Source organism: Trametes versicolor (genome assembly GCF_000271585.1).
Source record: "Trametes versicolor FP-101664 SS1 unplaced genomic scaffold TRAVEscaffold_7, whole genome shotgun sequence".
Classification (NCBI taxonomy): domain Eukaryota; kingdom Fungi; phylum Basidiomycota; class Agaricomycetes; order Polyporales; family Polyporaceae; genus Trametes; species Trametes versicolor.
Window position 1 is genome coordinate 1,726,202 of NW_007360327.1, and position 16,392 is coordinate 1,742,593.

Sequence of the window (16,392 nt, forward strand, 5' to 3'; positions counted from 1 at the left end):
AGTTGGGTGGCGGGCTCGTGCCAAGCGCATTGACCCTGGTACGTGGTCGCTGCCACTGTGGCCATCTTTGCCACACTCAGTCACCCAGAACGCAGAACATGTTCAGGAATTCGTCCCCCAGGACACATCCCGCAGCCCCTAGGACATTCTCCCTGGGGCTGCCGTGGAGCGTGTTCCGGATGACAGAGTGTGACAAAGATATCATACGCCAAACCACAGGAGTCGAGAAACTCTGGGGTAAGTGCATTCGTGCGTCGCCGAAGTGCATCTGAAGTGCTCCCTTAACCCCTAGTATTCAGCGTAATGTCGTCCACAGCCAGGTTATTGGGTGGCACATCTACCACGCTGAGAGTAACATGTATGACGTGCTCAAGGTTGGCCATAGTGGTAGCGACTACATACTGCGGCGAGCGTACTACTACCAGGTCGAGGCTTGAGGCTCGAGGCTACCACTCAAGTATTCACGTTCAAGTCGGAGCGGGCAACATGCCACACACCGCACGATATTGATACACCGCTGGTTACCTTCACCACTCGACCTAGTTACCCTGCACAACGCAGAACATAAGCCGGAACGTGTTCTGCGGGACAGAACTCCGCTGCCGGGACTTTCAGCGAATCGCTCATGGACATTGTGTTCGTTATGCGTCGAGTATCAGTGCAGACAATGCAGGATTGTAAGTACGTATGTCAATACCTTGAGTCCAACGTCACTTTCTAATATATTGCGTATGGCATTTACGGCGCCGGTACCTCGAATATACGAGCTACCGGCGACCGAAATCACATTGACCTGAGTCACTGAGTGGCGAGAACAGCTGAGCACTGCGCGGACCGGATGCAGTTGTGCAATGCTTGGAAGTCCGATCGCGTCTATATCCGGCACTCTAAGTTGCGCGGCAATTCTCAGTGCAAATCAGCGGCGCTGTGTGGCCCTCTCTCCTTCCTCTTCCCCATATATGTCCGGTACCACAAGCATCAGTCTCTCGAAGTATGGCAACACGCCAAGCACAGCTTCTCACCGTCGCAGAAGGAAGGGTCGGACAATGCACATCATATCGCAATGACATTATACCCCTGCCGGCCTGAGACTACGTGACCCCGTGAGTACTATCGGGGGCGCATGTCCGCATGATGCGCCGCTTACCTGCGGCACCAGCCTGGGACTTTCTATTCGGATGTCGCCCCCCAGCCGGCCGAGAAGCTGGAGGTCTCCATTCCGTTATTTAGCTTGCACTGCGCTGTCAGACACAGACTCCGTCGACGCCCCAGAGAGCCACAGGAACATTTCGCAGCTTGTCCGCAACCACGCTGACGATGCCCCTGCCCGCTCACCCGCACATCAGCCCGCATGCAGCGAAGTCCGTCGTGGCCGCGTCGACGGCGGCCCTCGGTGCGCTCACCATCGCTCTTCGGTATTGGTACAGCAAACAGGGGCCCGGGGCGCACTCGGCGCTTGTTGGCGACCCTGCTACGGCCGCGAGACGCGTTACCGCGAGCGCGGAGGATGAGTACGACTTTGACGAGTATGACGTCGTGATTATCGGCGGGGGTGAGCCTTCATTTGCGTGCCAGTACAAAAAACGCGCGTTAATCCGCGTGATATAGGTACCGCGGGATGCGCACTGGCGGCGCGGTTGACCGAGGACTCGTCTATTCGAGTTATGCTGCTCGAAGCAGGCAAGAGGTCAGCACAAAAATAATACGGAACAGGACTAGCGATACTGATATGCATTTTCGCAGCTCTCTTGATGAACTGTTTGCGACTGTCCCTGTGTCTTATAGCCGAATGTTCCATACCACCCTTGACTGGGAACTGTGGACTACACCTCAGGAACACTCGGGTGGAGTGGCCAAGTATTGGCCGAGGGGCAAACTACTAGGAGGCTGCAGCTGCCTCAACGCTATGGTGTCAGTCCCGCACATCTGCTTCTCCCAAAATGTGCGAGCTTATTTGCCTCTCAAGGTTCCACATGGCCGCACCTGAGGATTACAACGAATGGGCCCTGGCTCAGAAGGGCCAGGAGGGGGCCAATGGCTGGTCATACAACGAGTTCCGAAAGTGAGCCCCCAGCATCGTCTATGTATGTGAATCAAGCACGCTTATGGGTGCCACAGATACATGCTCAAATTCGAGAAGTACCTCCCAAGCGCCAGACATCCAAAGGTGGATGCATCCCTGCGCGGTGAATCCGGACCTGTGGAAGGTAAGGGCGTTACAGGTGCGCGCTCGAGTTGGGTCTGACGATAGCATTCAGTTGGCTTCTTCGGGCACCAGGCCGAAGGCACGCCTAAATTTATCGAGGCCTGTGCGAACGCGGGTATCCCAGCAGTCCCGGACGTCAACACAGCTAGGGGGACCATGGGTGTTACAAAAGTACGTTCACGGCGGCTCCATACCTCGCCCGCGTTTAGCTAATCTGTTTTTAGGCGAGTATGTAGTTGACGGTACCGTTTATTGACTCGGTCTGAATCTGACCGGGCTCACAGTGACGTTCATCAACTCAAGCGGCAGACGAGTGACAACAGAGTTCGCATACCTGACTCCAGAAGTCGTCCGCAGGCCCAACCTGAAGGTCGTCACCCATGCGCACGTCACTCGCGTCCTCTTCGACACCTCAGGTGCCACCCCTCGGGCTGTCGGCGCCGAGTTCACACAGCCTGGTGGAGAGACGTTCCGGGTCAAAGCCAGGAAGGAGGTCGTGCTCTCGTATGTCCCAGGTTCCCATATACGCCCATAAACACAGAACTGACATTTAACCCTACGCGGCTGCATAGTGCTGGGGCAGTGCACACACCCCACATCCTTATGCTCTCCGGAGTAGGCCCGGCGGAGCACCTGCGCGAACACAATATTCTCGTCGTTGTGGACCTCCCGGGTGTTGGTTCGCATCTTATGGACCACCCCGTCGTTGATCTGCACTTCCGCGACAAGTCCGAGTCGAGCATCGCGTTCGTGGCGGGAAAGTCGCTCGCGTCCCAGCTGAAGCTCATACCTGCGCTCCTGCAGTACCGCCTTAAGGGCAGCGGGCCTCTCACCTCCAACGTAGGCCCCACTGAGCATTCGGCCCTAGCTGAAGCTGCGAATTGACGGGGAATTGCGTTGCAGATATGCGAGGCGATCGCGTTCGTGCGCTCGACGGACCGCAGCCTCTTCCCTCTAGAGGAGTTCCCGCCGGAGACGGATCCCGAGGACACGACGTCCGGGCCCGGCGCGCCTGACCTTGAGCTCTTCTTCACGCCGCTCACGTACACGAAGCACACGGGTGGCGCACTCCCGCCAGGTCACTACTTTGGGCTGCACGCAGTGCTCCTCAGGTGCGTCTCGCTTGACGTGGGCGGGAGGCAACACCTGCGGAGACACTGCTCACCTTTTCTGTGTATTTCATCTCTAGGCCATCCAGTACGGGCACCATCAGGCTAAAGTCAAACAACCCCTACGACGCCCCCATCATCGACCCCAAGTACCTCTCTACCCAACACGACGTCTCCGTGCTCGTACGCGCCCTGCGCCTCCTCTCCCGCATCGCGCACACCGCCCCTCTCTCGGACATGCTCGACCCCGTCGCTGCAGACGATCCCGCACTCGACCACGCGCTGCACACCCGCGACGACTCCGCGCTCGCGGAGCGCGTGCGCCGTACGGCGGAGACGCTGTACCACCCCGCATGCACCGCGCGCATGGCGCAGCGCGCGGAAGGCGGCGTTGTCGACCCGGCGCTGCGCGTGTATGGCGTTGAGGGGCTGCGTGTTGTGGACGCGAGCGTGTTTCCGACGATTGTTAGTGGACATACGGTAAGCGGTAGAATTTGAGGTTTGTGCGCGGAGGAAGCTGATGACGTTGCAGGCTGGGCCGGTCATCGCGGTTGCGGAGAAGGGCGCGGATTTGATTAAGGCCGATTTGGCCAAGCCTAAGGCGTGAGCTGGGGAACAGGGCGGAGCGTCACCTGTAGTTAACGGGGTGCTACGAACATGCGTTATTTTCTGCGTGCGCGGACCCTGGATTGATTCCAGACCGCTGTAATGTATATTATACTGACAAGAATTTTCAACCTTGACAAATTCAGACGGTACATACAAAGCTTGGCTGCTAAGTATTGCTGGTCATCGTTCGGGATATGATCGACGCGTCGGGTTACACACGTACTGGGGTATCGTCAAGGATGTGTCAAAATTGGTATAGTACATATGCATACAGCGCAGCAGTCACGCAGGTCATGAAGCAGTGAATCTAGCACTACCAGCAGGAACGAAATTCAGACGTAGACAGAATCAGAAGACTACACACATCCATCCTCCCAGAGGCCGGACATTTGAACAACACAGAGTCTGCTTCAGGTGGTGCCCAGAAGCTTGTTCATCAACTGCTCCTCCCGCTCCCGCGCCTTGATCCTATCCTCCTTCAGCCGCTCAAGCCCGCTCTGGATGCTCCGCATGTGCACCTCCACGGGAATCCTATCCCCAACGATATCCGGCGCCGCGACGCGCTCGCGCAGATCCTCCATATCCTCGCCCATCGCCATGATCGTCTGCTTCGCCGCCGCCACATGCGCCGCCGCGCGCTTGCGATACTCGCCCAGGTCGCGCAGCAGCTCCAGGTTCCCGTCGATCCCGCGCAGGCGGCGCCGGTTCCCGCCGAGGAGCGTCCACAGCTCCGCGAGCACGTCCTCGCGCACGGCGGAGAGCCCGACGTTCTCGCGCGTGCACAGCTCGTGGAGCACGATGAGGTGCGTGTCGAGCCGCTCGAGGTTCGCCTCGGAGACGGCGAGCTCGAGCACGAGGCGGCGCATCTCGGTCGCGTGCACGTCCATGGAGTCGCGGAAGGCGGAGACGACGAGGTCTTGCGAGGGTGGGGTGGGGGGAGGGGTGAATGGCCAGATTACTTGGAGCACGGACTTGGGCTCATCTTGTGTGCCTTCGATGGTGCGCAGCGCGTAGTCATTGATCGCCATGATCCTGCAGGGTATGTGCGTCAGAAAGAGTGGTTTATGGAACGAGGGAGATCGGGGGGGCTTACTTGTCGACTGCGCCGTTGACCTTGGACGTGAGCTTCTGGAGGCCGCGTCCGGTCATCTTCGCGTCCTCGACGAACTCGATGAGCGACTCCGCGAGGAGGTCCTTGCTCTTCAGCTGGCTGAACTTGACGAGCGTGATGAGGTCCTTCGACGCCATCTCCGCCTTCTTGATCTCGAGGCTGAGGCCGGAGCCGCCGACGGCGCCATCAAGGAGCTCCTCGAAGCTGCTGCTCTGGATCTTGACCAGCTCCGGGTAGTCCGCTCGCAGTGGGACGGGCTCCCCGTCATCAGTGAGCTGGACCTGGGGAACACGGCAGAGCGCAGACCCCGAAATGCCCGGGAGAATGCAGAAGGGCGCGACAATGGGCCGAAGAGTGTGGAAGACGCTAGTAACGATGAGCCCCAGTAGCCACAAGGCGAGAAGGATCCCGAACGGCCACCGCAGGAGCCGCAGTGCGTGAGTGAGCACGCTCCCGAAGTAGCGCACAGTCTCTGCGGTACCGTGGATGAGCGCGTCTTGCACGTCTTCGCGGTCGATCGCGATCGCGGCACGAGGGGGGTTACGTTGTCGCTGTAGCTGCTGAGGTCGAATGTTGGCACGGCGGGGCTGCGTTGCTATAAACTGCGGTTGGGCGATCGGGGTTCCTGCTTTGTTTCCTCTGCGGCGCCTCGCACCTGAGCGGGGAGTGCCCGGTGCGCTAGATGTCACAGAGCCGGATCGTGGAGACAACGCTGTAGCTGGGTCGTATCGCGCGAGATTGGTGTCGGGGACGTCTTCCCATTCGGTGTCATCCACTTGGTCAGAGGAGTTCTGGCCTCCAACCTTCGTCGAAGATATGTTAACCAATGTACACATGGACACATCACCAGAGAAAGATGTCTCACCACTTGATCTCCCGACATTGATTGTTAGTTGCGGTTGCTGATTTTTTCCGAGGGTTCTGCTTCGACGAGATGCGGTTTCTAGGTGCGAATCAGTCCGCCAACTCGTGCTACTCGGGAATATGTTTTGAAGGGGAGGTGGGCTGGTGAATGAGGCTTACCCTAAACCGTGTGTTATGAGCGTTGTGTGCGCGAGGTTTCCACGTGGGTATGATGAACTCAGGGGATGGTGGGGGTGGTGGTAGAGAGAAAGAGAGCAAGAGAGTGGGGACTCAGAGACTCAAACCATGTGCGTGACGTCGTGGCTAAGGTGCACCGTGGGCGCTAATGCACAGCCACATGTGGCTACATACAATAAGCGCCTATGATTGTCCGGTGAGTGCCTGTAAAGATGATAAAGCTCCGCCCGTTGAGCAACTGGTGGCACGAAAGTCGTGCACCTTCCTTGTTCATGTGCATTCACTTTCTATTAAGAATAGATGAATAATATATTTCTTGACCATGGACTCACTGAAGTACCGTGTGCGGTGGTATAGAATGCAGCTCTGTCACAACTTCTTGGATAAAAGCCATGGCAAAGATTTCGATTTGTGAAGTGACTAGATCTAGAGTCGCTCGAGGCTCCTTACACACCCCGGAACCCAGGCAGGTCATGGTATGACATTAGCAGGTGACAAATCCCATACCAGTAAAAGACTTGCTAGTTTGGATAGCGCGATGTGAAATACCGCGATGTCTCCAGTTGTTTGAGCTAAAGCTCGATATACTTGCACCATGAGCAGTGAACATAGGTGAACATTCACCAGTGTCCGGCTACTATGATTGGACACAAGTACTGGGAGCAGTTTGGTAGCGGAAGTGGCAAGAGCGGAAGATCGTCGTCCGCTTTTCTCGGACCGGCAGCGAAGGGTAGCCGAGCCGGATTGGGGAAGGGGCGGCACCGCGGCGGGACGGGGACCGAGGGCGCTTCGCCGGCTGCTGAGCGAGATGATGATGGTCGACGGCGTCCAATCCGTTGGGGAAGATAGAGCGGCGAGCTCGATGCCCTCGGTCTCTTGCCCTGACCGACGTTCGCAACGTTCACCCATTTACCCGCTGCCCCTCGCAATACCTTGCTCGCCGTGTGATTGGTGGCCGCAGACAGTGAGCACGACATTCATAAAGCTTAACCCCGCGCGCCTGAGAGTCTGACGTCGTCTTGCAACTCCCTTGCGCCGCAGTGAGCTCCCGCAAACTCGTCCACCGCACCGCCAGCATGCAGGCCATCCTGCAGTCGTTCTCCGGCTTGTCAGTCAAAGGTGCGCACCCTCGGGTTGTGCAAGCAGCGTCAAGGCTAATCTGAACCGCCTGTGCGCCACAATGAAGACCTCGCAGGTCTTCTGACCACCCGCACCATTCAAATCGTCCCTAGCGTCGCAAAGTACCTGGTGATACTCTTGTTCCTGGTGCAAATCCGATCGTGGCCTTTCACCTGGCATTGTGAGTGCATTTGCATGGTGTTCTGTCGCGTGCCGCCACTTATCTCGGACCAGGGCGCGTGTGGTCCCCCGTCTTCGCACTCCGGGGCCGGTTCCTCTTGCACAAATGCTCAAACCTACTGCGATCGCCCGCGACGCGCAAGGTGAAGAACTTGGAGTGGCTGGAAGAGTTCTCGCCTATCGGGGCGAACCCGTTCGAGAAGCAGTTTACGTACAAGATGTGGGCCGGTGAGTGCACCCTCTCTGTTTGCGGGGGAACAATGGGAAAGATGGAAGTCGAAGAACCCTCAGACCATGCTTCGGAGTAACAAGCAGCGGAAATCGGGCGTACATGATCCTTCCACTTCCACTATCCAGCATATACTCCCCTTCGTGTCTGCTATGAGCTTGCTCGAGTCCCAGCGGTACCCCCGCGCAGATCATGTTCCGAGTTTCTGACCGTCTATATAGGTCCGGACGACTGTGACTTCAACCTTCACCTGAGCAACTCCTCCTACCCTAAGGTGCGAATAGCTTAGTATTTCACCTCTCGCATATGCTCATATTTGCCTCTAGCACCTGGATGGCGCGCGTTTTCGGTATGCGCTGAAGTGTGGCCCTACCTTCTTCCGTGCAGGCGGCTGGATGGGTCTCGGAGGTAACCAACGTCTGCGATCACGAACCGTGCACTATCTCATCACGTTTCTACCCCAGCGACCCACTTCACCTTCCTACGCGAAATCCCGATGTTTGCACACTACGAAATGCGCGTGGGCTTGCTGAGCTTTGACAGCAAATGGGTGCGTCCGGGCCTCCCCCCATGCTTATCCCGGCTGACTATATGCGCCACCCTCTGCACAGCTGTTCATTGTGACCCGCTTCGTGACCAAGGCCAAGCCGAAGGGCAAGAAGGCCGCGATCAAATCCGCCTCCCCCCCACCTGCGCCCGCCAGCAACCCCACTCTGCATACCGCGAATGGCCTGAACACTGGCACGTCCACCCCGCTCCCCTCCGACGCGTCCGCGCCGAACGCGAAGACGCTCGCCGCGCAGCTCATTGAGCGGCCCGAGCCGGATGGCGCCGTCCTGAACTGTCTCGCGATTTCCGAGGTCGTGTGCAAGATCGGACGCATTACCGTCCCTCCCGCACTCGTGTACGCCATGGACGGTTTCTGCGCTCTATCACCCGAAGGCAAGCCATACTCGCGCACAAATCTGCCGCCGCACTGGGACCGCGTCCGGGCGCTGCGCGGGGACGCGCACCCCGGGCTAGTCATGCCCGGTAAGGCTGCGCTCAAGACGCTCAGGAATTACTACACGCATGGCTGGCGTGAGGAGCCCGAGGACGCACGTTGGTGGGAGCAGGCGCTCGGCGGGGAGATCGAGGAGCGCAGGCTCAAGGCCCTCGCGGCGATGCAGGGGCTCCGGAGGGGCATGGAGGAGGCGAGGGCTTACTGAGCACTGAGCACTTGCGGGGAATCGTGGTCTGTATTTAAACGGTAATGGAGGCGCAATATTTAGAGGTGCCACAACGTATCATAACTGTTTACTAGTAGCTGTAGGTGTAATCGCGCGTGTCGACGATAGGCGTGCATGCGATAGCGGCCAAGGCGAAACTCAGACTCAGGGGGCGAAGTCGCGCAGCATCTTCTGGAAGTACGGGCAGCTTACTTCGCATAGGCCGTGGCATTCGCAGACGATCCCGCACGACGGCGACGAGGGCGGCGCCGTGTCGTGGTAGGCAACCTCCCTAGGGTAGTCAGGCACTCCCGCGACGGTCTCTGTCAACGCGTCTACGACGGCCTTACCCTTCCACACCAGCCAGAGGCTCTCCAGGTCGTCCTGCCCAACTCGCATGTGCAGGCGCGGTTTCGGCTGGAACCCGAACCACGCCCACGCCACACGCGCCCCCAGCACCGCGAGCGTCGCCATCCTGCGCCGCGGGTCCGCGTCGTAGTAGAGGAGCGCGGCGGCACAGGCGAGGAACACGAAGACGTGCTCGTACGCGTTGGCGGCCCAGTAGGCGACGCGGCGCATCCCACGCGGGGGCGGTCCGCGGAGGAAGCCGCCCCCAAAGGCGAGCGCACCCGCTGAGTTTGGTGCGAGGAGGATTGCGCCACCGACGGCTGCGCACCAGGGGAGGAAGAGCACGATGTGGAGGACGTTCTCGAGGAGCGCGCCGTCTATGTTCAGGGTGGGCAAGTAGGCGTTTGTAGGCAGCTCTGGGGCGGAGGCGCAGTCCTCGAGCTCGTCGTCGACCTGAACGAGGGCGTCGCTGGGCGTGGGGTCCTCCTCTTCAGGCGGGTTGCCGTATTGGAACACGGTGATTAACTGGTAGGCGTCTTGCTCGTCTATGTGTGGGGTAGAGGGTCCGCTGTCGATAGTAGGTGTGGTGGAGTTGTGGGGTCTGCCCGGCGACACGTAGATTGGGAGTGCACGGCATTCAGCGGAGGTCATGCTGAACTTGCTCTCGCTAGGCTATTGTACACCAACATGGTGAGTGAACATATGTAGTGCGAGGAGTACGGCAGACACACCTTTGTGATGGGAGCAGCAGTGTTCTTCTTGGTGTCCGTGTCGGACTCCGACGTGACGATGATCGAGATGCCAGACGCGGCGGTAGTTGCCTGAGTAGGGCCTGTCAGTACGTGCTATCGAATGTACACTTACATCCGACTCACCTCGCTCCGTTCCTCGGTCGCCGAACTGGTAAGAGACTGTGCAGACAGCGACTCCCCTAGACCTGCGCCATTTCCGTGCTTCTTGCGAAGCTATCGTTAAGGTCAATAAGTATGCTCATCGCTCTGTCCACACTGCCTTAGCGTACCTTGCGAATGGACCTCCGAGCGACGATCTTCACAAACCCCTTCGCCTTGCCCACGACCTTTCCCAGCGGGCGCACGCGCGGCGAGGCGGTCGCAGCAGTAACACCCACCCCGATGGACACCGCGCGGGGTCGGCACGCGACGTTCGGCTGGTAGTGCGGGCCACGGCGCTGGCGCACGGGCGGAAAACACACCTCGTCCGTCGACCACGCCGAGTCGTAGTAGACAAGGACTTCGTTGGAGCGCACGCCATCGAACGTTGTGTACGATACCGCCCCGGAGAGGAGTGATGAGCAGGACATTTCGCTGAGGAGGGGCGGGGAGAGCTCTTCGAGCGAGCGGCTCCGCGAGAGACCATTCTCGTTCTGCGCGCGCGTGTTAGTGATATGCACTGGTAGAATGCGCAGGGGGTGCTCACCGGGAGAGGTCGGCGGAATGCGGTAGGCATCTGGGATATGGTACCGGCGCGGTCGTTAACGTGGATGTGGATGTGGATGAAGTGAAGTGCAGTCTAGGGTGCGTGAAGGGAAGAGGGACAGTGCAGTAGGGAGCTCTGCTCGTTCGCGCGGCATCAACCAACCACCCAGATGTCAGCCTCTTGGGGCTGGCGAACTCCACACTGCCGGGCACTCCTAGTACTGTATGGGTGCGGCATTGCGATCGGGACCACCTTGGCACATCGCGATACCCCGAGGTAAAGCAGCCCCGTACGGGAATAGAGGACGAAATTCCAGCGTTTGCGCAGGAGAAGCAAGCACGAGTAATGCACTAGAAAGCCTGTGGGCGTCAATATGGACACATATCGCAATACGCCACCAGTATGCCAGCTAAACGCTGGGAGCTCGTGCGGGTGTGATGTAGAGTGAGAGATATTAGGTTGCAAAGGATACATAAAAACGCAACCCTGGTTCCACAGGCTCCGATGATACAGGGAATTCACGTTTAGTTACTGCCGATGTACCTTGGGCGCCGGAATGAGACCCAGCAGGCCAAAGACCAGCGCATACAGCCCAGACGCTATGAAGGTGCGGTCATAAGCTCATTATTCTGTAGTTGCGGCGAGTAGAACCTTACAGGCTATTACCCCTTCCAAGTAGCCCAAGCTTGACCAACGGCCGAAGGTATACGCGAGGAGGGTCCAGCCGGCGACTATGGACGCGGTCATGATCTACCAAGCTGTCAGATTGACCTTTTGCGAGGCAGTAACGCGCTGCGGACTCACAGGAATGACTGTACTTAGCACCCCAGACTGTCGCCAGTGCCGGTACTGCGCAGACGGGGTTAATGACGTGTGGAGTGTACCTGACTACGCAAAGGCGTCCACTCACATTTGGCTGTTCTCCTTGGAGTAATGGTAGTACTAAAACGTATAGAAACAGAGAGATGGTGACGGTGGCTGAGAGGATGGATAACCGTGCCGCAGACCTAGTACACGCCCGACCGTTGGTACTAGTCTTTGCGCAAGAAGTGAGTGCCAGACATACCGGCCCCAGCCTTGTACTGCCCCATCCCCTGCCAGGATCCGAAGGAAGACATTATGGCTGTCAAAATAGTACGTGGTGAGTCCTCCCGGGAGCACGAACTTGAGCTGCTTGAGCGTGTGGCGAGAGAAGCGGACGAGTGAAGACATGCTAGGGAGCAACCAGCGGATATAGGAGGGGTCTGCGTCGTCAGCAGCAGCGTGATAGGGCCCAGGGCGGCGAGCACAGTGCTCAGGGCAGTGAGGTCGTAGTGATCGGCGGCGAGCGCGCTTTCACATGTTTCCGCCAGCTGCCAATTATAGCCAATTACACGACCGATATTCTTCAGCTAAGCTGTCCAAACCTGGAATACTGCGCAGTAAAATAATCGTTAAATAATAGGCCCCACCACTGCGGGAGAGCGGTCCTGGGATGAGCATGAGCATGCTCTCCTCCTCTTCGCCGCCATCTGTCTATATGCGTTGATACACGCCCACCACAACCTCGACCAACATGTGGTCCGGTACACCCAAGCTCGCCTTCGTCGCCCTCCTCGCGGTGAACTGCGTCCTCTGGTCACAGAGCAAGTACAGCCAAGTCGGCACGCGATCACCGTTCTTGGCTTCAAGCATCGCCAAGCGAAGCTACACAGAGGGACCCCTCAGCTCGTTCAGTGAGGTAAGTCTTCATTCGCAATGAAACTCGGACGGACAAGCTCACGCAGAGAGCAAGGAATGCCATCCGCTCTCAGTACCCCTCGCGGATCAATGTGCCCATGTCCGGGACGCCTGTGCCATGGAGCGCACATTCCTCTCCATCGGCTACCTTGAGTCCTACTTCTGCTCTGAACTGCCCATCCGACCTCTAGTCTTCGTTGGCTATGCGCTCTGGCTCGGATTCCTCTTCTCTACACTCGGTATCAGCGCCTCCGACTTCTTCTGCCCCAACCTCGGAACTATCGCACACTTGCTAGGTCTCGACGAGAATGTTGCTGGCGTTACGTTCCTCGCGTTTGGGAACGGCAGCCCAGACATGTTTGCAACGTTCTCCGCCATGCGGTCCAATTCCGGAGGCCTCGCGATTGGGGAGCTGCTCGGAGCTGCGGCTTTCATAACGTCGTGCGTGGTCGGCTCCATGTGCATCATCAAGCCGTTCAAGGTAATTCGCGGACCATTCCTGCGAGATGTCGGCTTCTTCACCGTGGCCGTCTCTATCCTCTTGGTCGTGCTGTGGGACAACAAACTGGAAGCGTGGGAGGCCGCGGCGATGATCGTGCTATACGGAGTCTACGTAACCTCTGTGATTGCGTCGAGTTGGTGGCGGAAGCGACAGGAGAATTGGCGGAAGTACGAGTCTCTTATGCGCAGCGAGTATGCCGAGGAAGAGCCGTACCATGACGAGGAACCCATCTTCGAACGTAAGTATACTGTATTCTTCATGATTCGATACAACTAACGTGCTCGCAGCATCACCCTCGCTCTCCCCTGACACCCTCAATGTACCATCCAGCCATTCGCGCGCCCGCGCAATCTCTCACCCGGAACCTCCCCGTTTGGGGCTCCAGACCGACCTTCCCCCACGGCCCCGAACCCGATCATCCTCACCCTCTTCATCCCCGCGACTTAGTCACATGCCATCCTTCTCACTAGTCGGTGCTCTAGAGTTCCGACGCGTTGTCTCGTCTTTAAACAAGGACTCCGCCTCCTCCCGCTTGAGCGTCTTTGAGAGTCCTCTCACCCCCTATGGAGGACCGCACTTGCGCCACGCCCGTACCACATCAGGGTCCCGCACACCTTCGCGAACGCCACATAGACAAAGTCGCGACCTGGAGCAAGACCCATGGGACGCTGCGCTCGGCGTACCTCTGGACGAGCGTTCGCCACTCACAATTCTCGCCCCTACGATCAGCGAAGAGCCGCAAGAATCGGGCGAACACAGTCCCCTTCCCGTAATCTCGCGCACCCCCGCGTCGCCTGTTTCGGAGACCGACTCCGAAACCCAGACGTTCATTACGCCCTCTCGCAGATCGCGAGCGTGGGCCACCTTTGCGCACGTCGGGCACATCCTCTTCCCTACGCTGCATGAGTTCGGGGGCAAGTCCTTTTTGGGCAAGGTCGCGGCTGTATTCGCCGCGCCTGCGACGATGATGCTGACGCTCACTCTGCCGGTCGTCGTAACCGCATACGAGGATGCTGGGGCGACAGAGAAGCGGAAGGCTAGGAATGCGAGCGAAGGCCGGTTGGTCGACTTTGAGGAGGAAGGCATGGAGCGGACGTTGATTGCGGAGGAAGAGGTCGAGGAAGGGATGCATGAGATGATATTCAACAAGTGGCTGTTGGCCGTCCAGTGCTTCTTGGGGCCGCTGTTCTGCGCGGTGGTTATGCTCGGTACGATTTTATCTCATTATTGTGGACCTCAAGCTAATGATGCTGCTAGACGGCATAAAGTACGAGGGGTTTTGGCTCTTGGCAATCGGAACGACGGGTTTCACAGCAGGGATCCTCGTCTCTGTATTCGCGAAGTCCGGCAGGTCCCCTGCTTCCCAGCTTGCGCGCTGTGCAATGGGCTTCACCGTTGCCGTCATCTGGATCATGGCTATTGCCGACGAAGTCGTCAAGGTCCTTCAGGTGCGTACATGCGTCGGTACTCCGCGCCACATAAAATGACGGGTTTTGCGCACACGCTAGACGTTCGGCTTCATCTTCGGACTCTCAGACGCCATCATCGGCATCACCGTATTCGCTATCGGGAACTCCCTGGCCGACCTCGTCGCGAACATGTCCGTCGCGGTGTTCGCGCCAGTCATGGGCTTCTCCGCCTGCTTCGGCGGCCCGATGCTTAACATCCTCCTCGGCGTCGGCATCTCGGGCTCGTACATCGTCCGTCAAACGGGCGAGCCGTACCCGCTACACTTCTCCCCCACCCTCGTCATGACAGGCTCCGGTCTACTCCTGTTCCTCCTCGCGACGCTCATATTCGTCCCGCTGAACGGCTACCACCTGCCGCGCAGCTGGGGAATCACGCTCATCTGCGCATACCTGTGCCTTATGGTCGCGAACATCATCGTGGAGGTCAAGGTCGAGCAGCAGTAGAGGCGCCAGTCGTCAGGTAGGAGAGGTATACTGTCGGACCGTAGAACACGGACACGGCCCTCGCGTGCCGTGTCAGCATCGTGGACTTTACTCACACCAGCCTCTGTCATGTTTCGTCGCAGGATGTTATCTATCTATTATTGCGCTATCTAGCATATCCATACCAGAGACCCGTAATGATTGTACGAGGATGCTCACCCATGTACGTAGAACCGCAGACTATGTGATAAGTAACCAGTGGCGTACTGGAGTGCGGGAAGTGCGGGACCCCTTGCCGTAAGCTATGTCATATTTCCATCTTCTTTTTGGTTCGTGACCACTGGCACCAATGCTCACGAGTACCCACAGACACAAGAGCGCACCGCCCGATGATACCTCCACTATAAGACCCGAGTCATGCGGTCTCACGTCGTCCCACGGCGGCCACTTCGCAATCTTACCTGTTTCTCGTTACCCTCTAGGCTGAGGGTGCATAGCGCACCCACGGAAGGTGATGTGTTCCCTGAGCATGACATTCAGTATGTCCGCCAGATTCCACTCTGCGTCCCTCTGGCGGCCGTGGCGGCACCGCGCCCGTGTAAATACCCAGCCCGGAGACGGCCCGCCCACATCGCAGCCTCCACTCACAACTCCATCCCAAGCGGAACCTACCCCACTCCAGCCTGAGCACACGATGGCCAGCCAGGAGCGCATGTTCACCTCGCCCGATGGCACGCGCATCTGGGCGGAGTCGAACGGGAACACGTCGAAGCCCGCGATCGTGTTCGTGCACGGGCTCTCGTGCACCGCGCTCGGGTGGGACCGCCAGTTCGGCGACCCGGCGCTGCAGCGCGACTTCCACCTGGTGCGGTACGAGATGCGCGGGCACGGGCGCAGCGGGAAGCCTTTGGAGGAGCAGGACTACGCGTCGCAGAAGATCGCGGGGGATTTTGCGGTGGTGTGCGAGGCGTTTGGGGTTGTGAAGCCGTTCTTGATGGGCTGGTGAGTCCTACACGGCTTGTTTGACGTTGGCGACGCGCTCATAGCCTCGTAGGAGCTTAGGAGGTATGCGTGGCGAATCCTATAGAAGTAGTCAAACGGATGGCTGACCTGCGGGATAGGGGCGATCGTCGTGGACGTTGTAACCGCATACGGCGTCGATTACCTCTCCGGGATCATCTACGTCGGCGGCTCCATCGTCGCGCTGCACTACCACCCCGTGTGCCGGCACCCGGTCATGACCGAGCTCGTCCCGATCATCACCTCGCTTGCGTCGGACGACCTCAGCGACGGCGCGGAGCGCTTCGTCGACTCGTGCGTCGCCGCGCCGCTCTCTTACGCGGAGAAGCTGTCGTTCATGGGCGGGTTCCTCATGCAGCCGCGCGCGGCGCGGTTCTGGAGCATCCGGCGCAGGCAGGACCATACGGTGTGGGAGCGTACGGCGCGCCCGCTGCCGGTGCTCGTCGTGCAGGGCACGGAGGACCTGCATTGTCTGTACGAGACGATGATCAGCATCGCGCGCAGGGTGTATGACCGTGTGGAGATCAAGATGATGCCGGGGATTGGGCACTCGCCGCACTTCGAGAGTCCGGCTGAGGTGAACCGCATCGTAGGGGATTGGGTGAAAAAGGTGGTGGAGGGGAAGTTAAGTAGCTGAAGACGCAGTGAGTTTCCGTCTACCG

At 58.7% G+C, this 16,392-nt stretch overlaps 6 protein-coding genes across 6 annotated transcripts; 4 read left to right on the forward strand and 2 right to left on the reverse strand.

Annotated features, from left to right (window-relative positions):
* The first annotated feature begins 1,267 nt into the window (after positions 1-1,267).
* On the forward strand, positions 1,268-4,065 carry TRAVEDRAFT_59298 (GMC oxidoreductase). Its single transcript, XM_008041601.1, has 11 exons — positions 1,268-1,552; positions 1,609-1,687; positions 1,744-1,911; positions 1,967-2,062; positions 2,119-2,207; positions 2,259-2,381; positions 2,491-2,710; positions 2,779-3,046; positions 3,110-3,318; positions 3,396-3,795; positions 3,848-4,065. Exons 1-11 carry the CDS (start codon positions 1,318-1,320, stop codon positions 3,920-3,922), a joined length of 1,962 nt encoding a protein of 653 aa, XP_008039792.1. The 5' UTR covers positions 1,268-1,317; the 3' UTR covers positions 3,923-4,065.
* An 86-nt stretch (positions 4,066-4,151) lies between these two features.
* On the reverse strand, positions 4,152-6,113 carry TRAVEDRAFT_169675 (uncharacterized protein). Its single transcript, XM_008041602.1, has 4 exons — positions 6,059-6,113; positions 5,901-5,978; positions 5,018-5,838; positions 4,152-4,956 (listed from the first exon to the last, which is right to left on the reverse strand). The coding sequence occupies exons 2-4, from the start codon at positions 5,916-5,918 to the stop codon at positions 4,335-4,337; spliced, it is 1,461 nt and encodes a 486-aa protein (XP_008039793.1). The 5' UTR covers positions 5,919-5,978; positions 6,059-6,113; the 3' UTR covers positions 4,152-4,334.
* An 848-nt stretch (positions 6,114-6,961) lies between these two features.
* TRAVEDRAFT_29707 (uncharacterized protein) lies at positions 6,962-8,981 on the forward strand. Its single transcript, XM_008040971.1, has 8 exons — positions 6,962-7,040; positions 7,118-7,195; positions 7,263-7,376; positions 7,430-7,603; positions 7,826-7,878; positions 7,931-8,012; positions 8,069-8,154; positions 8,216-8,981. Exons 2-8 carry the CDS (start codon positions 7,153-7,155, stop codon positions 8,810-8,812), a joined length of 1,149 nt encoding a protein of 382 aa, XP_008039162.1. The 5' UTR covers positions 6,962-7,040; positions 7,118-7,152; the 3' UTR covers positions 8,813-8,981.
* Positions 8,982-11,046: 2,065 nt separating this feature from the next.
* TRAVEDRAFT_150319 (uncharacterized protein) lies at positions 11,047-11,898 on the reverse strand. Its single transcript, XM_008041603.1, has 5 exons — positions 11,664-11,898; positions 11,508-11,604; positions 11,402-11,446; positions 11,254-11,347; positions 11,047-11,196 (listed from the first exon to the last, which is right to left on the reverse strand). The coding sequence occupies exons 1-5, from the start codon at positions 11,807-11,809 to the stop codon at positions 11,126-11,128; spliced, it is 453 nt and encodes a 150-aa protein (XP_008039794.1). The 5' UTR covers positions 11,810-11,898; the 3' UTR covers positions 11,047-11,125.
* Positions 11,899-12,134: 236 nt separating this feature from the next.
* TRAVEDRAFT_169682 (uncharacterized protein) lies at positions 12,135-14,959 on the forward strand. The gene is made up of 5 exons (XM_008041604.1): positions 12,135-12,317; positions 12,372-13,056; positions 13,106-14,026; positions 14,076-14,266; positions 14,327-14,959. The coding sequence occupies exons 1-5, from the start codon at positions 12,153-12,155 to the stop codon at positions 14,729-14,731; spliced, it is 2,367 nt and encodes a 788-aa protein (XP_008039795.1). The 5' UTR covers positions 12,135-12,152; the 3' UTR covers positions 14,732-14,959.
* Positions 14,960-15,404: 445 nt separating this feature from the next.
* On the forward strand, positions 15,405-16,367 carry TRAVEDRAFT_126670 (alpha/beta-hydrolase; the record flags this gene model as incomplete). The annotated part of the gene is made up of 3 exons (XM_008041605.1): positions 15,405-15,712; positions 15,765-15,775; positions 15,832-16,367. 3 exons carry the CDS (start codon positions 15,405-15,407, stop codon positions 16,365-16,367), a joined length of 855 nt encoding a protein of 284 aa, XP_008039796.1.
* Positions 16,368-16,392: the final 25 nt, after the last annotated feature.